Below are 26,840 nucleotides of genomic sequence, written 5' to 3'. Positions count from 1 at the left end.
TCCACATGTTCAACATCGTGAAAAACATTCTGGCAAAGGCTAACAGGAATGCAACAGGAAACAGAGAGCAGTATCGAATATCAATTAGACACGAACACTTCAGCCCATCGTTGTAGTAAATATGTGGAATTATTACAAGGAGGAAAGAGAACCCGGTCCTGTGTGAATCTATCTATCCTTAATGGTACAAAGAACTCGTCACACTGCGTTTTGGGCGCTCCCTTAGTTGACTGAAACAAGGAAAGGATGAAGGTAACAATCTGGACGTAACGACGCATGTTAATAGAACAATGACTTTATTTGATTAGAAATCTTACATGTTTATTATTTGCAGACATATACAGTATTCGTACATATTATACATATTTACTTCTGCAACACTTTCTTCAAGGCTTCTCGATATTCTCTGGCGACTTCTCCGTATTTTGTGTGAGAACTTTCAACCCGTGAAAGCCATTGCTTAACGTTAGGCTGCTTCGTAGGATCAACTCCACTGTTTGGGTTAAACTGAAAAAGAGATACGAACATCGGAAATTAAATAATTTGTGAATATAATCTTATGGGTCATATAAATAAGCTAATTTTTCTTTATGCGTTTTAACGCGTTGTATCTGATGGGGTCAGTCAACCTACGCAGATGATTTAGCTCAACAAATTTCAACGTAATACTTGAGAGCCTCTGTAAAATTTACAGTGTTCGGAAAGTTAATCTTTTTTAACTGGTAACGGTAAGAAGAGCTACAAATGATGTAAGACATTGCCTGATGGAACATAAATTATCTTTTACTAGCATAGTGCACTCTGCTTCGCTCGATTACACTATACGGTCTCCACAGGTTTTTTTTTTTTTTTTTTTTTTTTTTTTTTTTTGCTTTTCTTTAATCGATTTTACATTCTGTGTACTAATTGCAACATCTTCTAAACTTTTCACGCTAATTAAGGCCATAGAAGCAGTGTCTTTTCTAATGCACTTCCGACCAAAACGAGATTCTGGTAGCTGGAGTCGAAGGTCTTTGTTAATTTAGCTTTTTGATTTCCTATAGTGATATTTCCATAGAAACTTTCAATCCTGTCACATATTTCCTAAGAAGTCAAACACAAAGTTTGGTAAATTTAACTTTAAAAATATTATAAATATACTGGTAACGAAATAATTTCATAAACAGTTTCATCCTCTATTTCAACCGCTTTAGAGACTGAATTTCCACTAAAACGAAACACGTACTTTTTATTTCCAACCGAGACGCTAAATGTAAATTTTCAGAAATCTTTCATACTGAAATATCTCCCCTTAGGGGTAGTAATTCCAAAAACATTGAAACACATATTTTTTTGTTACTAATCGAGAAGTCGAAAACCAGTTTCAATGGATATAGCTTTAAAAATAATTTAGTAGTTTTTTAGTAATGACTTATTTAAAAAACACTTTCACCCATTATTTCATCCCGAAAGAGGCTAAATTTACAAAAGTGCTGAAAAATGTATTTCTTTATTTCTAATCGAGAAACCAAATACCAGTTTTCGTTGTTCGAGATTAAAAATTTCCTTAATAGAGTCGTGTTTTCAAAATCCTTTCGTTCCCTATTTCAACCTCTTAGGAACGGAAATTCGACAAATCCCTTCTTAAATGATGCCTACAGTATAAGATCAACACCCTCTCCAAATTTGAAGTTACTATCACTAGGTGTTTGGACTGGGCGATGATGAGTCAGTCAATCAGGTCATTTTCCTTTTACGTATAGAGAGTGGTGTTACAAGGAAAACAAAAATTGAATAGATGTCTCCAGTAAGTCGCCAAAATAAGCTTTTCTACATCACAATTTTATGACTCGCTCATATTTTCTTAACTTTCTAATAGTAAGTTTGACAGCTTCACGTTACCTCCAATGCTGACAGGCTATTAGCGACGGCGTAATCAGCAATAGTGACCTGATCTCCGGCCAGCCAGTGTTTGCCATCCAGCATTCGGTTCAAAGTTTCCAAACTGTCGTTCGCTTTCTCGATGTGGCTGGGTTCCGCTTGTTTGCCTTGAAATACTGGCGTCTGTAGACAGGAAATTAAAATCAATGCAAAGGTCAACAACTGCTACGAAATAGTAGGAAGATGGAATACAAACACACAAGCCATCAAAGGCACAACTCTATATAGCCCAGATCACAAAGTTGTGTCGTGGGATAAATGATGTCATGCTATGCTCAAGGTGCACATATTTTCACAGCATTAAATATACGACACATTTGAAAATTATAGTTATGGTTGTAAGACGTGTATATTTCTATTGTCTATTGACAAACCACAATTTATGAAAGATGTTTGTATTTTATTATTAGGATAAAGTAGGAATAATTAATATTTGTCATGTTGGAAGTAATTGTGGTAAGAGGGAATGTCTGCAACAAAGTATTGTTGGCAGGAGAGACCGCACATTAATACAATTTTAAAAATGGCGGGAAAGACCGCGTATGGATACATTTTAAGAAAAGAGCGGGAAAGACCGCGCATTGATACATATTGTAATGGTAGCAGGGATTGCCTGCACCAGAAAGCATTGTTGGCGGGAGAGACCGCACTTTAGCGTTCGTAGGAAGTCAGTAGTAAGCGAGAAGTGAAGCGAGTCGGTGGTAGGTCTGAAACGAGAGGTTGAGAGGAGCTGTGTGCCTGCCAGCCACCAGCTATGATTTGCAAGAGATTATAAACGGATGTACAGAGACATCAAATAGCTATTATCATAAGAGGAACTAATATTATTGAATTATTTTTTTGAGAAACTCAGAACTACTGAAGGTATGTTTGCGCAATGCTAGTTGTAAGATTATTGTGAAAATTAAGTCCCATTTGAACGTTTGTAAAATCATTTCATTCAGAATATAATTATTTTTTGCCAGCAATATTGCATTACTGATTATAATACATCCCAAAAACCATCAACGTAATACAATGCAAAAATTTTATTGTTGTCAAGAAGAAGTTTAACTATGAATTACGTAACGTCAGTCAAATTAATTAAAGAATAACGTCAGCTTTGGTAACACATACAGCCACTTATTATGACAGCCCACCAGCAGCTAGTAAAGTATAGTAAAACATGTAGCAGTCAGATGGCGATCCAGTAACAGTAAAAAAGGCATGGAACAGTTTTGGGTTATTGCAGATAACCACTGAGGGCCACGACGACGACACATTCTATGTTTCGTCGAAATAGTCAGAAAATCATTTTTAATAAGCAGCAATTAAATTTGTGTGCGAAGATTGAGAAAGAGAATAAATTTCAAAAGGAAGATTTCATTTGTTATTATTAAGCAAGAGATAGAAATCCTAAGAGAAAGTTTCATAGGTTATTGTAGAAGGGAAGGTTGCATAACAAAAGAGATATAGAGGAGACAGGAAGGTTTCATGGTATACACATCACTTTAAAATCCCGAAGTCAACCAATTAAGGGTTTACAGTCGAAATTAGCTTCACAAAATTTTGGCAGCATTGTGGTGTTTCATACCTAACAATATTATTTACACAAGTTGTAGAAAATAATTTAAAGAAGACATTTACCGGGGATCAACAAGTCAGTATAAATTTTAAAACTTAATAAACCACGGAATAATGTAGATAGAGAGGTAAGAATTGACACACATGCTTGGAACGACATGGGGTTTTATTAGAACAAAAAACAATTGCTAGACGCATGAAAGATCTCTTGCGCGCGTCGTTTGGTGATGAACGTATGCTCAGCCGCCACTTTCGTCATGCTTGGCCTCCCAGGTCCCCAGACCTCAGTTCGTGCGATTATTGGCTTTGGGGTTACGTGAAGTCACAAGTGTATCGTGATCGACCGACATCTCTAGGGATGCTGAAAGACAACATCCGACGCCAATGCCTCACCCTAACTCCGGACATGCTTTACAGTGCTGTTCACAACATTATTCCTCGACTACAGCTATTGTTGAGGAATGACGGTGGACATATTGAGCATTTCCTGTGAAGAACATCTTCTTTGCTTTGTCTTACTTTGTTATGCTCATTATTGCTATTCTGATCAGATGAAGCGCCATCTGTCGCACATTTTGTGAAATTTTGTATGTTGTATTTATTTTTTTTTTGTTCTAATATAACCCCATGTCATTACAAGCATGTGTGTCAATTTGTACCTCTCTATCTACATTATTCCGTGATTTATTCAGTTTTCAAATTTATACTGACTTTTTGATCACCCAGTATATCTTTAATGAAAACATTTTGATTGCTTTGTAGATTCTCATTCCGTTGATCATGTTGATTCTTCCTCCTTTAGCGGCAGTCACCCACACCAAGAAAACGAAAATGCATTGTATCTCTCACTCTTCCGCCCTCATTGACATTATACACCATATTTCTTCGGGCACCATTGCCGATGGTTTCTATTCAGTATCTAAGCTCGAACTAGGATCGATACCGTGAGCCAGGAAGTTTCGATTAGCAGACAAATAAAGCCTTGCCCCTCGCTTGCCATTGTCGGCTTCTTCGATATTCTCCTCCTGTCTTCTAGAGAATATTTCCGTGTTGTAAACCGAAACCGAAATGCTCTTCCTTTATATCGACCGTAACATAGAGCATTTAAAAATGAACTCTGCCGCAAACGTGCTGTAGTTGTCTTCTTCGTCCACAGATAAGAGTGCAAATATGGATCAGTGCACGATGGAAAAGAAACATCACACAAAATGAGTAAGGAAAAGAAAGAGGAGTTATAAAAATAAAATTAAAATCCTCGTTGATGGGTCTTCTTCTGCGATGGAAGGTTAAGAAATTATTGTGAGAAATTTTATGTGCGGTCTCTATTATTCCTCTGCCAGTGCTATTGGCAGATAATTTTTAAAGGTGACATAATATTTGTTATGCAGCCAACATTTCGGATTCCAGGGTTCTGAAAGAGCTAGCCCTGGTAGTCCTGCTTAAAAGGGTGTATTATATTCAACGTGTAGTAGAGGCAGAACCCGACCAACCAACTACATCTTGATGTTCTGCGCTTCGATATAGCTAACTGCCAATCTATTCGCAGCAGGGTCGTGATCCTAGTCTGTTGAAGGGAGTCATCCTTGCTGTCATTGCCAGTTCCTTCATCATTTCTAGAGGTTTGGGGCTTACATTCTAACGATGTTGGCATCTTGCCACGATATTCCGGCTGACAAGTATTCAGTCATCTTCAGGTGAGTTTTTCACTGGATACTGCCACTGCATGTCCCTGATTTTATACCAAAAATTTGCATAGAATTATGTGACAAGACGTCGACGTCATCCATTTGCAAGCCCGAAACATTATGGGATATTCACTACGCCGGGAAGGTCTTAAGAATGTTTTCCTCACACAACTAAAAATGCGTATAAAAACGTTGGACAAAAATATGGAAACACAGCGAGAAATTTATGCTTTAACATAAATACGTATGCTACCCAAGCGTGCAAGTTTGGCTGTTGTATTTGACCACGAACGTCACTTATGCAATGTCCTCATCACTTTGCAAGTGTCAGCCATGCTCAGAACAGTGTTCTGTGTAGTCGTGTTCTGTGTACTAGTGAGTGCTTTACGTCGAAGCCAAGTGAATTCGAGCCAAGCAAATTGTTGGTGCTCATACGGTGGGTGCTCCCGTAACCAAGGTAGGCCAAGTATTCTGTGTTTCTAAAAGGGATCACATCGACGATTTGTATCGCGTACAGGGAAAACGGGAAAACATTATTCGCTAAGTCACAATTCGGACGAAGGTGTGAGTTACGTGACCGTGACGGGCGGTCGTTGAAGAGGATTGTGAGGAAAAATAAGAAGACGACAGCTGCAAAAGTCACTGCAGAGCTGAATGTCGCACTCACGAACCCTCTCGTCACCAAACAAACTCGAAGGTCTCCTCCAAAGCAGAGAGATGAAGGACGAGCTGGAATTCCAAAACCGCTCATCAGTGATACAAATGCCCGAAGTCATAAATCCTGGAATATTGAGCAGTGGAAGAATGTCATTTGGTTGGATGAGTCCCGTTGGACACTGTTTCCAACTTCTGGCTCAGTTTACGTCCCAAGAGTGAAGCACGATGGGGCTTCGTTGATGATGTGGGAAGCCATATCGCGGCATTCCACGAGCCCCACGGGTTCTCTGCAAGATCGCATTACCGCCAAGGATTATGTGACAGTTTTGGCTAATCAGGTCTATCCTACGGTATAGTGTTTGTTCTGTAATAGTGATGCTGTGTCCCAGGACTGATTGTGTTAGCACGGGGATGAACTGTTGCATCGTCTCTGCCCACTGCAGTCACCAGATCCGAATGTTATTGAGTCTTTGTGATCTACATTGGAGAGAAGCGTGTGTGATCGCTATCAATCTCCGTCATTGTTACCTAAGCTTGCCACTACTTGGCTGGGAGAATGGTATACGATTCCATTGAAATCAGCTGTTTTGAATGCCAACTGTTTCCCTCACCATATTAGGCAGGTTAATGTGTGTTTGGGGGTGCCATGTTTTCGCCCACCTCCTGTAGATTCTCCACAAAAAATTTGTAGGAAAAGTTTACACGGGTTACGAAATTGCCTCTCCATCAGTTTTAGTTTAAATTTACTTTCAGCTGTTGGTAATGTTACCTAAACTACGTCATAACATACAGTTCTGATGTTTGTATCCAATGCCGAAGTGCGAGTGAAAAAAAAAAAATGTGGTAAGATGTAATGGGACCAAACTGCTGAAATCATCGGTCCCTAAGCATACAAATTACTTAATCTAATTTAAACTAAATTACGCTAAAGAAAACACACAGACCCATGTCCGAGGGAGGACTCGAACCTCCGACGGGGGGAGCCACACGAACCGTGACAGGACGCCTAAGACTGCGTGGCTATCCCGCACAGCAAGTGGGGAAGTTTTCCGAACTTGTGTCCCAGTTATTCGTAGACATTTGACAGATATGGGGTGTCTGGGATTGTTCATTATTAGGGGCTGATATTTTAAGGCTATGATTTGAAAATTTGTTCACAGACATTACTAATCTCTAGATAGTAAGATTCATATACATCCCGTGTGTGGTTGTTAGATCCCCCATCGGGCGCCTCCCCAGGTGGCAGATAGGGAAAAGCCTCCCAGATATGGGTAGTACTGGGGAAATGAAACACCCAGGGCAGACCAAAAACTAACACAGACCTAAGCCTGTTCTGGAATCCAGCGGCTAATGGTCAGCGTCTGTTCACCTAATTGGCGAGGCTGCTACAAGTAAGTCTTGATCTTACCAATCAAGTTTTTAAGAATTGTGACCTCCAACAGAGGTAACTTTCAACTTGAAAAAATCACTATAGAACAACTGGAAAGAGACCCACTACCGCAGGCCCCAGTGAATTTACTGGTTTTTCCTAGTCATCGGATTCTGGTGTACCAGGAACATCATGAAATAGAGCAGAGTCGGAGCTTCTCGAAACCTCTTCGCAAACATTTTATTGGCACACTCAACACCAACACATTGGTTAAGATAGGCAAACTTAAACAGCTTACTGATGTACTAGAAAATTTTCACATCAAAATCCTCACAATAGAAGAGACGCGTTACACTGACGAGTACCGTTTCAACACGGAAAACTACAGGATATAGAAAGGAAAACCTGCTCTCAGGCGGGGAAAACCAACAATGTTTAGCACAGGATTTGCAGTATACAAATCTGCCATAGACAACATCATAAATTTCAATTCAGTATCAGAAAAAATCTCCACCAATAACCTTCAAATCGGGAAACAAAAGATACACAATCATCAACGCACATGGACCTACAAATGATCACAACAGGAAGAGACCCAAGAAGTCAACGACTTTTGGGAAGACATGGAAGAAATGACAAAGAAAATACCAGAAAGACACGTCAAAATTGTGCTAGGAGATTTCAATGCACAAATGGGCAAAGAGAAGAAGTACAAGCAAATCACAGGCCCACATACAGCAGACAAAGGCACAAACAAGAATGGGAAGCATTTCATAAAGTACTGTCAAAATTTTAACTTAAAAATTATGTCGACCAATTTCAGAAACCAAGATGAAAACTCATAACTTGGAAAACGCCCAAAAGCATGTGGGGAGAATTTCAAATAGACCATATAGCCATAACAAGTAAAAATACAATTGAAATTGTAAATGTGAGAACTCGCAAAGCAGTCTTCGAGTCTGACCATCACTTGCTACAAGTAAAGATTAGGTCAATTCTAAGGAGTAGAAAGACAACACAGAACAAAATTATAAGACCATATCCAGAACAAATAAAAATAAACAAAGACGAAATTATTGAAGAAATTAATCAGAATACAACAGAGAATTGGACAGACCTGGCGAAGATAATTCAGAAGTAAATGCGTTGGGGTCAGCCTCACAGGAAACGCAAACATAGATGGTGGAATGCAGCTTGTGATCAGGCATTTGAACGAAAAGCATGGAAGAAGCTTAGCAGCAACAGAACAACAGAAACATGGCAGGATTTCCACAAAGTCGAAAAGCGATCCTCGAAAGATATTAGAGTACTGAAAAGGACATAGACAAAAATAGACTAAATGAAATCGAGGAAGACTTCAAGAAAAATAATACGAGAAATTTGTACAGAATATTCAGGGAAAATATAATGGATTATCAGCCTCCAAATATCTCCTTCAGAAGAACAAATGGATCTCTAGAAACAAACACTAAAGAAAATTGCAATATTCTTAAAGGATACTTTGGTACACTCCTCAACTGTGAAAAGCCCAAAGAAAACTTACACTTCACGAAAACACTTCCAAACCCATACTCGAAGCCGCCTACAATCACAGAGGTAGAGGTGTTTATAAGACAACTAAAGAACAACAGAGCCCCAGGGACAGATGGCATTGTCGCTAAGATCTGGCAACTCGCAGACCAAAATATTACAAAGAAAATTCATATAAATCTCTTGGAAATATGGAGTAAAGCGAAAATTCCACGGGAATGGAAATGCGCACTGATTCACCGACTCCACAAAAAGGGAGACAAAGCCTGATAATTACAGAGGGATCTCATTGTTACCAGTTACTCATAAAATTCTGTCCAAGGTGTTACTGAACAGACTGGAACCACAAGTGGATACATAGATGGATGAATACCAGGCAGGGTTCAGAAAGGAAAGATCCTGTATTGAATAAATTTGGAACCAGTGAACACTCTTGAAGGTCAGACTAGCAAACAACACTGCAGTTACATTTGTGGACTTTAAGAAGGCCTATGACTCCACTGACAGGCAGGCACTCTTTGACACACTAGAAGAATACTTAATAGATAGAAAAACTAGGGCACTGATAGAACAGACGGTCACAGACACCACATGCGAAATAGAATTTATGGCAGAAATCTCAGAGCCATTTGAGATCCATACAGGGGTCAGACAAGGAGATGGTCTCTCACCACTTCTATTCAACATAGTTCTGGACAAAATTATCAAGCAGTCGGAAGAAAAAGTAAAAGGAATTCAGCTAGGAAGAACACGAGCGAACTAGACAATTATAAAATGCCTAGCATTTGAGATGACTTGGCAATACTCAGCAACAACAGAGAAGAAGCGCAAGAAGCCCTGGAATAGTTACAAGAAGTCTCTGCTAACACGGGGTTACAGATATCATATGACAAAACACAACAAATAGAAAGAAAGAACAACAATGCGCAAGTCATGCACACCATATACGGATTGGTTAATAGAGTGCAAAAATTCGAGTATTTTGTAGAACACATACAAATAGGAGGATCAAACAAAGCATACAATACAGAACAAACAGAAAAGCTTCAGAGTGTACAAACTTACGTGGACGCACTACAGTAAAAGAAGCATCTCAAGACAGGCGAAACTCAGGCACTACAGTACAGTTGTATTGCCAGAAGCCTTCTTTGCATGAGACACGACCTCAGTCGGGACATCTGGAATCACAGACACAGAAAAGATAGAGCGTAATATCCTTCGAAAAATTTTAGGAGGAGTACGTGGAGGTGGTGTGTGGATGAATAGCCCAACCAAAAAACTGTACGAACATAGAGACAGACTCACAGACATAATTAGACAACGTTGGTTAACATTCTTTGGGCACATACACAGAATGAACAACACCAGACTCACAAAGAGGATATTTGATGTAGTCAACAGCTCAATAAAAAAATTAAAAAAAGGCAAATGTTTTCATGAAATAGAAGAAGACGTAAACCAAGTAGGAGCCAATAAAGAAATGATAGATGAACGAGACAAATGCAGAAACGAAATTATGAACACGAAATCTGAAGTAAAAAAAGGAAGAGACTGGACAGAACAAAGGAAACACGAACACAGTCAAAGAATGAAGAGGTTTTGGGAAGAGAAAAAGAAGAAGAAAACAAAAAAAACGCGAAAACTAAATAATCAAGCTCAGCCACTGTCTTCAGGGCGCATATATATATATATATATATATATATATATATATATATATATATATATATATATATATATGTGTGTGTGTTTGTGTTTGTGTGTGTGTCTTAAGTTAACAAAGAAAAGAGAACCTATTTTAATAAGTACAATATATAATACTTACGAAAACATTCACAATTCTGTGGAACAATTCTTGATCAAAAAATAACCTCTGGTCGACGAGAACACGTTTGTTTGTATCCTTCGGGTAGAGAGAATCATCCTTCGCATACTTTGAGACGAGGTACATGGCAATGGCGCGGCTGTCAATAAGGCACCAAAATACTAGTGTCATACAAGCTTAGACATATCACTGTACATGTGAAATCGTTTACTATGGTTTGTGGATACCTCCTGCACCCGTGGTCTATGGGTAGCGTCTTTGATTCATAATCAAAACTTCTTCGGCCCCGGGTTCGATCCCGCCACTGCCTAAATTTTGATAAATAATCAGCATTGCCGGCCGAAGACTTCCGGCATAAGAAGTCAGCCTCATTCTGCCAACGGCCTTGTCAAAGAGGGCGGAGGAGCGGATAGAGTGGTTCAGGGCAATCTTGTCCTAGGGGTGGGAAATTGCCGCTAAAGGCGGAAGAATCGGCAAAGATCAACGACATAAGGATGCAGAAGGCAATGGAAACCACTGCATTAAAGACACGTAACGGGTATCCACAGGACATGTGGCCTGTAATTAAAGAAGTGTCATGATGATCTCTCCATTGGCAAAAGATTCCGGAATAGTCCCCCATTCGGATCTCTGGGAGGGGACTGCCAAGGGGAAGGTTACCGTGAGAAAAAGATTGAATAATCTACGAAAGGATAACGTTCTACGAGTCGGGGCGTGGAATGTCAGAAGCTTGAACGTGGTAGGGAAACTAGAAAATCTGAAAAGGGGAATGCAAAGGCTAAATCTAGATATAGTAGAGGTCAGTGAAGTGAAGTGGAAGGAAGACAAGGATTTCTGGTCAGATGAGTATCGGGTAATATCAACAGCAGCAGAAAATGGTATAACAGGTGTAGGATTCGTTATGAATAGGAAGGTAGGGCAGAGGGTGTGTTACTGTGAACAGTTCAGTGACCGGGTTGTTCTAGTCAGAATCGACAGCAGACCGACAACGATAGTTCAGGTATACATGCCGACGTCGCAAGCTGAAGATGAACAGATAGAGAAAGTGTATGAGCATATTGAAAGGGTAACGCAGTAAGTAAAGGGGGACGAAAATCTAATAGTCATGGGCGACTGGAATGCAGTGGTAGGGCAAGGAGTGGAAGAAAAGGTTACAGTAGAATATGGGCTTGGGACGAGGAAAGAAAGAAGGGAAAGACTAATTGAGTTCTGTAACATGTTTCAGCTAGTAATGGCGAATACCCTCTTCACGAATCACAAGAGGAGGAGGTATACTTGGAAAAGGCCAGGGCGATACGGGAAGATTACAATTAGATTACATCATGGTCAGACAGAGATTCCGAAATCAGATACTGGATTGTAAGGCGTACCCTGGAGCAGATATAGACTCAGATCACAATATAGTAGTGATGAAGAGTAGGCTGAAGTTCAAGACATCAGTCAGGAAGAATCAATACGCAAAGAAGTGGGATACGGAAGTACTAAGGAATGACGAGATACGTTTGAAGTTCTCCAATGCTATAGATACAGCAATAAGGAATAGCGCAGTAGGCAGTACAGTTGAAGAGGAATGGACATCTCTAAAAAGGGCCATCACAGAAGTTGGGAAGGAAAACATAGGTACAAAGAAGGTAGCTGCGATGAACACATGGGTAACAGAAGAAATACTTCAGTTGATTGATGAAAGGAGGAAGTACAAACATGTTCCGGGAAAATCAGGAATACAGAAATACAAGTCGCTGAGGAATGAAATAAAGAGGAAGTGCAGGGAAGCTAAGACGAAATGGCTGCAGGAAAAATGTGAAGACATCGAAAAAGATATGATTGTCGGAAGGACAGACTCAGCATACAGGAAAGGCAAAACAACCTTTGGTGACATTAAAAGCAGCGGTGGTAACATTAAGAGTGCAACGGGAATTCCACTGTTAAATGCAGAGGAGAGAGCAGATAGGTGGAAAGAATGCATTGAACGCCTCTATGAGGGTGAAGATTTGTCTTATGTGATAGAAGAAAAAACAGGAGTCGATTTAGAAGAGATAGGGGATCCAGTATTAGAATCGGAATTTAAAAGACCTTTGGAGGACTTACGGTCAAATAACGCAGAAGGGATAGATAACATTCCATCAGAATTTCTGAAATCATTGGGGGAAGTGGCAACAAAACGACTATTCACGTTGGTGTGTAGAATATATGAGTCTGGCGACATACCATCTGACTTTCGGAAAAGCATCATCCACACAATTCCGAAAACGGCAAGAGCTGACAAGTGCGAGAATTATCGCACAATCAGCTTAACAGCTCAGGCATCGAAGCTGCTTACAAGAATAACATACAGAAGAATGGAAAAGAAAATTGAGAATGCGCTAGGTGACGATCAGTTTGGCTTTAGGAAAAGTAAAGGGACGAGAGAGGCAATTCTGACGTTACGGCTAATAATGGAAGCAGGGCTAAAGAAAAATCAAGACACTTTCATAGGATTTGTCGACCTGGAAAAAGCGTTCGACAATATAAAATGGTGCAAGCTGTTCGAGATTCTGAAAAAAGTAGGGGTAAGCTATAGGGAGAGACGGGTCATATACAATATGTACAACAACCAAGAGGGAATAATAAGAGTGGACGATCAAGAACGAAGTGCTCGTATTAAGAAGGGTGTAAGACAAGGCTGTAGCCTTTCGCCCCGACTCTTCAATCTGTACATCGAGGAAGCAATGATGGAAATAAAAGAAAGGTTCAGGAGTGGAATTAAAATACAAGGTGAAAGGATATCAATGATACGATTCGCTGATGACATTGCTATCCTGAGTGAAAGTGAAGAAGAACTAAATGATCTGCTGAACGGAATGAACAGTCTAATGATTACACAGTATGGTTTGAGAGTAAATCGGAGAAAGACGAAGGTAATGAGAAGTAGTAGAAATGAGAACAGCGAGAAACTTAACATCAGGATTGATGGTCACGAAGTCAATGAAGTTAAGGAATTCTGCTACCTAGGCAGTAAAATAACCAATGACGGACGGAGCAAGGAGGACATTAAAAGCAGACTCGCTATGGCAAAAAAAGGCATTTCTGGCCAAGAGAAGACTACTAATATCAAATACCGGCCTTAATATGAGGAAGAAATTTCTGAGGATGTACGTCTGGAGTACAGCATTGTATGGTAGTGAAACATGGAACAGAAGAGAATCGAAGTATTTGAGTTGTGGTGCTATAGACGAATGTTGAAAATTTGGTGGACTGATAAGGTAAGGAATGAGGAGGTTCTACGCAGAATCGGAGAGGAAAGGAATATGTGGAAAACACTGATAAGGAGAAGGGACAGGATGATAGGGCATCTGCTAAGACATGAGGGAATGACTTCCATGGTACTAGAAGGAGCTGTAGAGGGCAAAAACTGTAGAGGAAGACAGAGATTGAAATACGTCAACCAAATAATTGAGGACGTAGGTTGCAAGTGCTACTCTGAGATGAAGAGGTTAGCACAGGAAAGGAATTCTTGGCGGGCCGCATCAAACCAGTCAGTAGACTGATGACAAAAAAAAAAAAAAAAAAAAAAAAAAAAAACTGAGAGCTTGAAGTGAAACGTTTTCTGATGCGATATCTGAAAGTCCAGACTGTATTGAAACTTGTTTATGCAGAAAACTTTGGCTTAATAGTAGTGTTCGACTACAGAAAACACTGCAACAGTTACAATGTCATCACGACAGTTAACGATATTCCAACCAATGTACTGCGGCCACTTGACCATTAACTGCCTCAGTTGGAAACCAGTACTAGTGTCACACAATGAAATTATTTCAACGTTACATTTACTGAATTTCCGGTAATTGATCTACTTCCTGAGTTATTTCCGATATCTAAGATTTAACTAGCGACTCTGTTATAATTTCGTTAATGCCTAAAACTACAATCATAACATTATAACCACGCTTCTGCAGCTTGTTTCAGCTCTGAAATTAGCACTTAGAAGTCATTGTCATCAGGACAGTGAGGCTACCGTCATGTAGACAATTGCACAAGTGTACACATTAAATGTTTAACCTAATTATAATTTACTCAAATTTAATTTAATTTTGACATTTAACATACGTGGCATCCCCATGTTCCTTTAGTTGTTTCAGATGAAATGGAAATAGCTTTTTTTTACTGAAAGAGTAGACCGAAACCAAAGTTAAGATACGGGATTTTTTAATTTATTATCACCTACCTTTCGATCTAGTGCATAGTGTACTTTGCTTACAAGGCTCTCCTTTTTGAGGACTCGAGAAAAAATACTAAGCTTATTGCTAGGTTTTCAGAATTATTGAAACCAAAGATCTAGTACCTAATCCATCAATTTTTCGATAATGTTTTCATTTTATCATATTCTAGTCTGTGAATGTAATTTACTCTCTGCTCGTCAGAAAATAACTCTGATAGATGTCGCAGTCTCTAACAGCCGTAGATGATTTATTTGCAATGTAGTTACCAGACTAAACAAAGACTTTGTCTCTAACATAGTTATTGGAAAGTTACATAATATCTCTGCATACTTTGGAATTCAGCATTACTTTTCGTCAATGTCTGTTTCGTTTTCACTAGATAATGGTGAGTAGAGATCTAATGCTTACCTTTCACTAATGTACAGGCCATTGTCTTCCAGTATAGGAACTGTATGTTGGGGACTTTTCTGAAAAGATCGAGAAAACATAAACACATCAAAAATGTTGTTAACTGTTAGAGTTTATATTATCAAAAACAATAAACAGACCTAAATTTAAACTAAGAAAGTTGCTGTCAGTTAAGCTATCATATAATATTCATGTTACTCATTATTTCAAAATATAAAAACATTTCAGATATTTCAGTAAAAAAATAACAGCCTCCTATTTTCCTACGCATTACAAAAAGCGTGACTTTCGTTAATGATTAGAACGTTATTTTGACATACATACGCTATCACACACATGGACTTCATTGCTCGTATTTCCATCGTTTGCTACAATACTTAGATCAAACACGAACAGAATTAGAGGTAACAGTCTTGTTAAGGAGAAAGTGGTACTACGATGCAGCAGTCGAACATGAAGTCATTTGTGTGAAACCCGTAGTGCGGTTGGACTAAATGCTATCTTCTATCAAATTTTATAACGTCCTTGTCATATGCCCTCACGCGTCGAATCTTTCACGGGCAGCGGATGATTGGCACGCTGTGAATACCTAAATATGAATGAAGTCACCACTGTCAGGATCATATGGTGTGGTCAATAACGTGTATGCCTCGGTTTTCAAAAATGGTTCAAATGGCTCTGAGCACTATGGGACTTAACATCTATGGTCATCAGTCCCCTAGAACTTAGAACTACTTAAACCTAACTAACCTAAGGACATCACACAACACCCAGTCATCACGAGGCAGAGAAAATCCCTGACCCCGCCGGGAATCGAACCCGGGCGCGGGAAGCGAGAACGCTACCGCACAACCACGAGCTGCGGACTCGGTTTTCATCGGCTGACTGGAAATGTGACAGGAAATACAGTATATGTTTTTGTATGTCCATTCTTTTGGCAGGAGGTCTTTGGGACTACGGCCATTTACTATTGTGCAGCCGTTCTTATGATTTTATTTATTTTGTTGAAACCAGTTTCGGCGCTTCAATGCGCCATCTTCAGGCTGTAGTTGATGTAGAAGGGGTTGATACGACCAATATATATAACGTATCAGTAGCCAGCATAGCTGGATACGCAGATAATGTGAAAACGTAAGTGTCAGCACTGTAACCATCAACTGCCAACTCAAATATATGTGTTACTGAGCAACAATTCCCTCAGTAATTCACTGCCACTGAACAACAAAAATTCAAGCAAGAGCCACATCCCGGCTATGGATTATTCACTTCATACATTGTGTACCTGTTAACTAATGCGCGCAGTAATCAACACAGTCGTAGAATCATCATCATTGGACATAACATGAGAAAGTGATGGTTCAAATGGCTCTGAGCACTATGGGACTTAACATCTGTGGTCATCAGTCCCCCTAGAACATGAGAAAGGTCTGCTAGAAAAACGAATTAGTTGTTGGTAAATGGTGATGGTCAGTTAGAAGTTAAGTCAGGGTGACCGACCTCTCGAGCGTCGTAGATAGAGGACTGTTTGTATAGGATCAAATTTGAAGCGAGATGTTTCAGTTGTGGATTAAGGCAATTATGTGTTATACATTTCAAATTGATATTTATTACTTCTTTTTTCTAGTGTTATATTTGAAAAGGTAATGTACGGTGCCAGCTCTGCAGAAATGCAGTCAGTGATATTGAACGAGAGGGACGATTATTACCACTCTATCTGGACAGGCCTTCCTATTTGCTCGGGTAGTGCTGGTGAGGTCAGATAATACTTTCAACTGATCCCACTCACGTGTTAGTCCACAAGGCGAGCATTTTATGGAAAAATAAGTAGCTTTATAAAGAACGATGCTAGAATAATGAACATATATCTCAAATAACAAAGAACAAGAAAAAGACGAAACACGTCTGGTAAAAACAAATTAAGTGGCAACAGGGATAGGCGGTTTTATTTACTAAACAAGCATATATCTTAAATTTTTGAGAACGATAGTTTGCGGCAGTTAAGACAGATGAGTATTTACATAAACTCTTCTTGATTATTTAAAATGAGCTTGTATTATTTCTTGAATTCAACTACATTTTTTTCAGAAGTTCTTTCTTTTGTCCATATCCATGGAGAGCTAACAGTGACTCAGGCCAAATTTCTTACAATGAAAACAGACCTATTTTCGGGTAATGAACTTCGATAGTTAGAGTAAATTCCAGTTGGACAATACGCTTTTAGAGAAGAAGTCGATATCATTTTATTGAAGCAGCAATGTTGAATAGCATTAATACTGTTATATTGTTAACTGTAACTAGTGACAGAGACAGACTGAGTTTCAGATGATTTCTCTGAAGAAAAAGTTTTAATATTTTGAGTAATCTTTTTACCGTCTGGATGGCAGTACTATAATTTGGGGAGTTGCAGCGATATTCAGATCTATCGTTACAAATGTCTCACTATTTACATTAACACCTCAACTACCCCATCAAGCTCAAAATACGTATTGGTTCAAATGGCGCTAAGCACTATGGGACTTAACCCATCTGAGGTCATCAGTCCCCTAGACTTAGAACTACTTAACCCTGACTAACCTAAGGACATCACACACATTCATGCCCGAGACAGGATTCGAACCTGCGACAGGATTCGAACCTGAAGCGCCTAGAACTGCTCGGCCACAGCGGACGGGTAAAATACGTATTGAAACATCGGTTTATCAGATAGCTAGTACTTACTACGTTCCGTGCACAAATTGAGCAGGGAATGTCATTACTCACAAGATGGGTGTGACTAACCTAAACTGGTAGTAACGCAATCTAAACACGAGAAACACTCGCAAAATCTTGGTAATGATTCAGGGACGTTCTCTGACTACTTTGCTATGAGGACCCCGTGATATTCGATAGATAGTTACAGAGCACTAATTTAATTATTATTTGTTCGGTTCGTTACCCAAATATCCTTTGTCTCTGTGGAAACGCGAGAGGCGTTCATTAAGTAGCTTAACACATTTTTTCCCCGATCAGTTAAAGTTGGAAAAGTCAGAATTTATTGTGGGACACCGTGGAATATTCCCTCTTCAGCCACTATAGGTTCCAGACGTTCTGACAGTGGCGGCGCTATACATGGCCTTCAGAATGGAGTCTGTAACGGAGGTGCTTTCCAAGCGGACAGCTGTCCCTGAGTTATATTGTACTACGCTTAACTAAGTACACGAAACGTGAAATGATGCGCACAGTACTTAGGGGGACCGATGCAGACGCTCACTTGCAATGCATGCACAAAGCTATACTTTTGTGAAGGCTATATTGTATGGGGTGCTGGTTAGTCGCGAACGAGGTAGTTGACATACCTGTATACGCCTTTCGTTTTTAATATGATACTACGAGGGAGTTTAGCAAGTAATGCAACACTTTTTTCTCGGCCGGTTTCGGCTGAAAGAATTCGGAATTTGTTGTGGGGCATCGAGAAATATTTTCGCTTCGGACCCTGTAGCTTCATGAAGTTACGATATTTGGTCGCGCTATACGTAGGCTTCAAAATGGCATCTGTAAAGTAGGTGCGTTCCCAGCAGAGAGCTGTCATTAAGTTTCTTTTGGTGGAAAACCAGAGCATCGCAGATATTTATCAATGATTGCAGAATGTCTACTAGGACCTGTTAGTGAACAAAAGCACGGTGAGTCGTTGGGCAAGGCAACTTTAATCATCACAATAAGGTCGTGCAAACCTATCCGATCTCTCGCGCGGCAGCCTGCCGCACACAGCTGGAACTGCTGTAATGTTGGAACGTGCTGATACTTTAATTCGAGATGACCAACGGATCACAACCAAACACCTAGCTGAAGAACTGGACATCTCCGTTGGTAGTGCTGACACACTCGTCCACCAGTTGGGGTACTTAAAGCTGTGTGCCCGCTGGGTTCCTCGCTACCAAACAGAAGACCTTAAAGAGCACAAAGGACAATCTTTGCGGAATCGGTGGCCCGTTACTAGGCCAATCGTAACAATTTTTTTGTCGGACATTGTCATAGCTGATGAAACATGGGTTCATAACTTTGCACCGGAAATAAAACGGCAACCCGTGGAGTGGCGCCACACCACCTCTCGTCCCAATAAAAAGTTCAAAGTCGCACTCTCAGCCGGCAGTCATGGCGACGGGCTTCTGTTTGATGTCCTGCCTCATGGCGCAACGATCAACTCGGAAGCGTATTGTGTTACCCTCAGGAAATTGAAGACACGACTGCAGTGCGTGTGTCGCCACAAAAATGTAGACCAACTTCTCCTTCCCCATGACAATGCAAGGCCTCACACAAGTCTGTGTACCCGAGAGGAGCTCACAAAACTGCAATGGACTGTTCTTCCTCATCTACCCTACGGTCCGGATCTCGCACCTTCCGACTCCCATCTGTTTGGTCCATTGACGGATGCACTGCACTGGAAGCAGGACGTTGGTGATGGGAAGGCTATTGATGCAGCGAGACTATGGCTCTGGCGTCTATCAATAGAGTGGTACCATGTGAGTATACATACCCTCTCGGTAAAGTGACGTAAGGCCTTCGCACTGAGCGAAGGTTATGCTGAAAATAGGGTTATGTAGCAAAAACAGTGGGGAATTAATGGTGTATTATGAGCCTGAACAAAAACCAACATGCTCTCAGAAAAAAAAAAAAGTGTTACATTACTTATTGAAAGTCCCTCTTACTTTAAAAAGTTTCTGATAGCAATCACCAAAATATTCAACACAAAACACAGAGTAAAGCAACTACTCTCAGAATACGCAAAATTACTGTAACGTGCAACTGTCAGTTTTGTGTTGAAGTTGCCGCCGCTTTGACAAGAGCTCAGCACAGTATCATTCTGCTGCTCTTCCACTGCATTCAGTGAAACCACACACGAGGTAGACAATGGCCAATTTTTCATCAGTAAACCTATCCATACTCCTGTATATCACTGTTAACGTACTACTATAACAGTCGGAAAAAAACCCAGAGACAGAACCAAGCAGTCTGAATGCAAACCTGAGGGCAAAGAGTAAAGTGCCGTGAGCGAACGGAACAAGTTACTCTATAGACAAGACACAGACAGACTACCGTAGATATTTTCACTGTAGGTTAGATACATTAAGCGCCAATTAGATACTCATACATATGGAGGTAAGAAATCAAACGCGGTGCAATTACTCTGTAATGAGCTACCGAAGTCCACTGCTGAATCGTATTAAAATATTCAGCAAATATTCCTGAACAGCTCCCGCATTGTATCTATGGAGTTTGGATTCATGCAGTCTACTCGATTAACAAGCAGACAGTAACAGTGGTTCTGTAACCTGACGATCTTAAGTCACCTTAGTTACGATTGTTATAGTTGTTATTAATTTTACACAGAGATCGGAGAACTTCTGTCAGTGACAAGTATATGAAAACGTATTCCTTTTGATCAGGAAGTAAAGTTCAAACATTACGAGATTTTTCTCTGTGAACCTACAGGGTGTTCGGAAATTTCCGTTACAAACTTCTAGTACCTTCTGAGGGGAGTCAGTACATAATATTTTGAATAGGAACCCATGTCCGCAAACGTACCGTTTGCCTAACTCATCCACTTCTGCTTTAGGATCTGAATTAGGCGTGACGCTTTACAATTATTAGGTAATAATTAGAAAAGAAACATAACAAAACATCTATCACCTAAGCACAATTGTATTAACACATAAACATTACGTGTTTACACTATTCGAAATCAAAAAAGAACCCAACATCTTGTACGTACAGAATAGTACTGATGTATTACAACAGCGACACGATATGGCGACCACCTACGTTGTTACAGACACTGTACCTACGAAGCATGTTCTGGTACACACTCTCTAAACCATCCTTCAGTTTCCAGCGCAGCGGCCAGAACTCGTTCCAGCAGATCTTTCTCTGTCTCTACAGGAGTCTCATATAGTAAACTTTGCTTTCGACCTACAAGAAGTAGTACACGTCATCGGGTCTACCCTATTGCATACCAGCACAAGCCTCTGAAAGTTTTTTCTTTCCCTCAGCAGACGTGGACGCTTTACACATCGAATTGAAACCGTCGTAGAACGGAAACGGTACGTTTCCCAACATGGGTTCCTGTTGAAAATACGAGGGCCATTAAATAATTAAAGAGACAAATTGTCTGGGGGAAAAACTGTTTGTAGGGCAAGTTTGATACTTTTATGGCTTTAAGTTGGTATCACTGGAATGAGCCCTGATCAGCTGATGTAGCAACACTGTTTTGTTTATAACCTCAAAAGTACATTTCAAGATGGCGAGTCCGCTTGAAACGTCCACATTAGTTGAACAACGTTCTGTTATTGGTTTTTTATTTCTTGAAGGCGAGAAAGTAGTGAATATATACTGTTGAATGTCTAAAGTTTATGGTGAAGGTTGTATGAATCATGCAAATCAAAAATTGTCGCGACTCAGTGACTGCCGAACACCGTTCTGGCCGACCAGCAGAGCAGCTTCAACTCCCTCACTTGAAAGTCAAATTGATGGCATTATTCGTGCTGACCGCCCTGTGACTGTGGAAATGATAGTTAATAAGCTTCAAGTTAGTAATGGTACACTTCATAACATTATCTGTAACAAGCTGAAGTACCGAAAAACAAGTGCAAGGTGGATCCCAAAGGAGTTGACGCGGCTACACAAAGAAACAAGATTGAGAGTGTGCACAGAGCTAAACGAACGTTATGAAAGAGAAGTTGAGAATTTCCTCAACACAATATTAACTTGTTATGAAACTTGGGTTCACTATTATGAGCCAGAATCAAAAAGATAAAACTTGAAGTGGAAGCACACAACTCAACTGTCAAGAAAAAATTCAAAACCCAAGCATCAGCAGGAAAAGTCCTGTTGACGATGTTTTGGGATGCTGAAGGTCCAATTTTTTTGTAATTATCTCGAACAGCAGCTTACAGTGAACAGCCAATACCTGAGAGAGAGACGTTGTGGATCTCAGGGGAGGTGTGTGATTCTCCAGCAAGACAACGCACGTCCTCATATTGCTCAACTAACCCGTGAAACAATCGACAAAATGGGCTGGGAAGTACTGCCACATCCCCCTTACAGTCCTGATTTAGCACCTAGTGATTTCTATTTCTTTGGTGCACTGAAGGAGGCATTATGTGAGAAGAGGTTCCAGGACAACGAGGACGTGAAAAAGTTTGTAGGAAATTGTTTCAAACATCAAGATAAAGAGTTTTTTGCAGCCGGAATAAAAAAGCTTGTAGCCCTTTGGAACGTGTGCATAAATGTTCAAGGGGATTATGTTGTAATGTAGGAAAAGTGTTGTTTTGTAAAAATAAACTCTTTTTTCTCCAAACCAATTGATCTCTTTAATTATTGAATAACCCTCGTATTTTGTACTCACTCCCCTCTACAAGTACTAAAAGTTTGCGAACGGGAATTTCGGAACACCTTGCATATGTTGATGCTGTAGGGAAAAGTGAAGTGAAGTTGTAGCAGTTACATTTCAAACAAGTAAGTACTGCTGTTTCTTTTCCTGAAGGTTGGTTTCAAAATCCCCTGTGCCTTTTTAGATGTGGTCTTGTTGAAGGCGGTATGTCGTTGTCATCTTCTAACCTTTGACTCGACTTGCCCATAGATTTAAATGGGGGTGTACGTTCTGATTTGACTGCGAAGCATGGCGCAGTTTTCCATTTTTCACATATACCCTTGTATCTCGTTCGGATAACGACGTCGATTCCGCCACAGAAGATACCAATTTTTTCTAGTCAAAGAGGCTGCAGTGCACGGCAAGTGACTATAGGGACGCTTGCAGTGACTCACTTGGTTCTGCTACTTAGAGGTCAAAATGCCTTTATAAGCAGCGGGCAAGAGCTCAACTTACATGGTGAATACTGTTGACGTTGTCCTCGTCAAACACTGGATCCTGGCTGCTCGCCACTGGATTGGTCTTCGGATTGCTACACGGACTTTTACTTGCTATGCTGGTAACTACTTCGCCAGGACTAACGGCCTTCCTGGTATTATACTTCCACAATAAAGTTTGCTCGCTGCCGCGCAGATAGCGCGTTCAGGTTTTCTGAATTTGTCCTTTGTTCTGTGGTTGTTTAAATTGTGACTAAATAAAAACTGTGCACATTGGTACACAAGAACCAAACAAACGTTAACAAAATATACAAATCATTGTCAGAGAAGAAAGAAGCGAGAAATAAGAGAAAAAATGTCCTTGTTCTATTTCAGCATTGAAACACGCAGGTATGGATATCAAGTCTAACTGTAACACCATGGCTCTAATGCTGTACGGATTTGTTTTGCCTTTTGCTTTGGTTTAGTGTTATAACATTGAGTATCTGTAAATGTGTTTGAATCGATAACATAAAATTGTATACTCCTTTCTTTCTTAAAACTTTGATGTCGTGGTTTGATTCTATGCAATGTAGTATAGCTGTCATTTAAATTCTTTGTCCCACTTGGAGGGATCAAAACTTACTGTGTATAATTGTAATTTCTGTGTGAACAATTTTTTGTAGAAATGTCAATATGTGAAAATGTTCTGTTTTATTTAATGTGTTTGTTTGCTGTAATGTAAACTGCTGACCTTCACTCAGAATTCTTAGTTATCTTGTTTGTAAGAGATAGTGTGGTTCCCCTCGGGAACGGAACTGGATAGCGCGCGCAAATTGTGGTTGGCCTAGGTAGAAAAGGTGGAACAAGAGTCAGTCGGGGACTAGCTACCAAACTGTGCACTGCCATGTTAAAATTATATATTGTGCTGGTTCCGAGAGAGGCTTTTTCTGCCACTTTCCAATGCCTCGGATGGATGGATAAATTGCTGGAACGATTCTGGAATTGGTATCCATCATCGCCACCAAGTAGGGACAGAGTCCAGCAATTCTGCCTACAAATCAACCTACCAACATGCAGTTGCCACCACATTGCGCAATCACTGTATCGGAATGCTACAATAATGTACAGTGAAGGATCAGCTTATTGGATGTTTTAGTGTGCACAAATATAAGGTAACTTATAACTGAATTCATGTACCTACCTTGATTTTTTTCCCTATCACAACACCTCTCAGGTTCCTCTCCATTTAAACTATGATTACTGAGTGTCCTAGTTAGTGGAAAAAATGAAAGCCTCAGAACATTAAATAATGTTGTTTGATCTTTGGTAAGAAGGGAGTATTCAGATTTACCGTGGATTTAATGAAATTGTGGGAGGTAGTAAATGTAGTCTTGTGAAAGCCTCCCAGGGATGGAAACAGGCTAATTTAAAGTTTTGTGGAGTTTCAAAGCCTCCTATTTAATCATTTACTTGCAAATAAAAGACTGTGGTAATAAAGACAATTTGCAGTTTCTTTTAAAGATTAAAAGCTCTTAAAACTGAGGCTTATAAAGTTTTGCTTAGTTAACGATCATAGTGCTACCTGTAATAAATTCTAAAAGGTGAGTCAGTTTCTTGCAATTTTGTCAACATTGTGTTTCACTGCAGTAAAAGTGGAAAACTGCAACAGTAGAAAATTATATGTTCATGATTGCTAAGTGTTTGTCTCTCTTGTGTATTGGAAGTGCATATTAATAGTATAACAGGATCCACAGTTTGTCTATTGTGCTAATGCTAGGTAAAAAGTAACGGGAAGATCACTATTTATGAAAATCATAATTTCTTTATTCAAAAGATAGTGAGAAGTAACCTGTTAGTGAATTCCACTTAACTTTCATTCTAAACAGAATAGTGTTTAGTTGAGAGATACTTAACCTGTGACCAGTTCATAATTTTGCAGTAAACTACATTTATTATATCATGCCAGATAGGAAAATGTTTGAACAATGATACTGAACCTATGTCCAATTAATGATTCTGCAGTGAATGTTAATAGTAATGTTATAAAGACGGTTCAGTTTGAACAAGCCCTGAAAGTAATAGTGTGTTTCGGTATCTGTTATATTTTTGCAAATAGTTTGTGCTGCTCTAGCTGTTAGCTTCAATCTTACCGTAAACATATGTATGTGTCAGAGGTCATTGCACTCGCGTGTGGCCAAGTCTAGGTAGTGTTTGTCCGTTAAAGTTACTCATACCTACTTTCTCTTGCTTAATTAGGCTGGTGACCGTTTTCCTTATTCTTTAAACAGTATAGCTAGGCATAAATATTGTTTGTTACTGTTCAAATATTCACGTAATTCTGACTTTCACTTCCGATAAGCCACCTCCGTTGGGTACAATACGGCCAACATAACAAAATGCCTCTCAGAGAGTAACACTGCTCTGTTACTTTATACCATAATTGCTTTAACAAGATAGTTTTATTTCACTACCTGCCTTCAACTTTAAGAAAGAAGTGTTATACGTGGCTTTTCCGTGATAGGACTATTTGTTCTGTTGGGGCATAGTACGCAATAAACCAAATTTGGTATTTGATTTCATAAGCTACGTAAATGCTGTTGCAGTGTTATATAACCATTGCCCCCTTAGATACCGAGAGTCTCTGTTATTGCTCATTGTTACAGTGTTGAAGGCATGACATATCCACTTTCAGCACCCAGTCAGTAAGTACATCTACTGATTTCTGCTTTTTGGCAAACCACGTGATCTTCCACCATCATCTGCACGCGGTTAGAATATACCAAAATCAAATTCCTCTGATTGCCCCACGAAAAGAAGTCCACTGATGTCAAAGCTAATGGTGGCGTTTACGGCACCCTAGAATGATAACTTAGTTGTTTGAGCACTGTCTCATGTAAAGCATCCGATCGATGTGGCGTAGCGGTGAGGCGTTGGCGTCCTATTTGGGAGACCATAGAGATAGATGGCTTTTCATTAATTCTGTAAGCAACTTAAAGCGAATTTCTGGATGTTTCCTATGAAATTTCCTTTTGTTATCCGAAGTAATTTAAATAGTGTCCATCTATATGAACTTTCATCCATCAAAATTTGTAGAAGCATTTATGTGCGCCCTATAAGAAATGAATTCGGTTCAAATGGTTCAAATGGCTCTGAGCACAATGGGACTTAACATCGGAGGTCATCAGTCCCCTAGAACATTGAACTACTTAAACCTAACTAACCGAAGGACATCACACACATCCATGCACGATGCAGGATTCGAACCTGGGACCGTAGCGGTCACGCGGTTCCAGACTGAAGCGTCTAGAGCCGCTCGGTCACAGCGGCCGGCAATGAATAAGGTAGTTTAGGTAAACAGTAACACACATATTACCTTCAACATTTCAGGCGTCTTCAAGTCCTTATAGACGTCCTTTACATCATCTATTTTGAGATCAACACCGATGATACCGGCGACCAGTCGTACCAGACGGCATGGAGGGCTCAAGGGATGGTTGTAAAGAATCAGCGGAGCCATTTTGATTTCTGAAAAATAAATTGAACATTAAATGATTAACTTTCGCAAAAGTAGCCTTTTCTTCACACCAGTTTGGGACTTGACACATTGTTCAATAAACAGGAGAACACAAGTAAGTTTTCTGACTTTGTTAAGAAAATATGAAATATAAGAGTACAAGTGGTGCAGCTTATTTTGAACTAGCGTTATAATCAGCCCGACATTTTCAGTTTGATTTACGTCACGGTATCACCTGTCTTAAATTCTGTAAAAAGACAATGACACTGAAGGTTACTTAGATACTAACATCACTTTGTAAGGGAGCAGTTTCTTTCTCTCACACACCTGTGTTAAGAAGCTTTTGCT

At 39.8% G+C, this 26,840-nt stretch overlaps 1 protein-coding gene across 1 annotated transcript in view; it reads right to left on the bottom strand.

The window, feature by feature from the left end:
- Positions 1-279: 279 nt before the first annotated feature.
- Positions 280-26,840, bottom strand: part of LOC124596293 (glutathione S-transferase D5-like) — a 38,181-nt gene continuing 11,620 nt past the window's right edge. The window contains exons 2-6 of the mRNA XM_047135386.1: positions 26,352-26,503; positions 15,155-15,213; positions 10,548-10,686; positions 1,882-2,043; positions 280-507 (exon numbers count right to left, since the gene is read on the bottom strand). Coding sequence (XP_046991342.1) covers positions 367-507; positions 1,882-2,043; positions 10,548-10,686; positions 15,155-15,213; positions 26,352-26,495 — 645 coding nt within the window. The 5' untranslated portion in view covers positions 26,496-26,503 and the 3' untranslated portion in view covers positions 280-366. The remainder of the gene's footprint in view (positions 508-1,881; positions 2,044-10,547; positions 10,687-15,154; positions 15,214-26,351; positions 26,504-26,840) is intronic.

Source organism: Schistocerca americana, chromosome 2 (assembly GCF_021461395.2).
Source record: "Schistocerca americana isolate TAMUIC-IGC-003095 chromosome 2, iqSchAmer2.1, whole genome shotgun sequence".
Classification (NCBI taxonomy): domain Eukaryota; kingdom Metazoa; phylum Arthropoda; class Insecta; order Orthoptera; family Acrididae; genus Schistocerca; species Schistocerca americana.
This window is presented reverse-complemented; position numbering and strand designations above follow the sequence as displayed.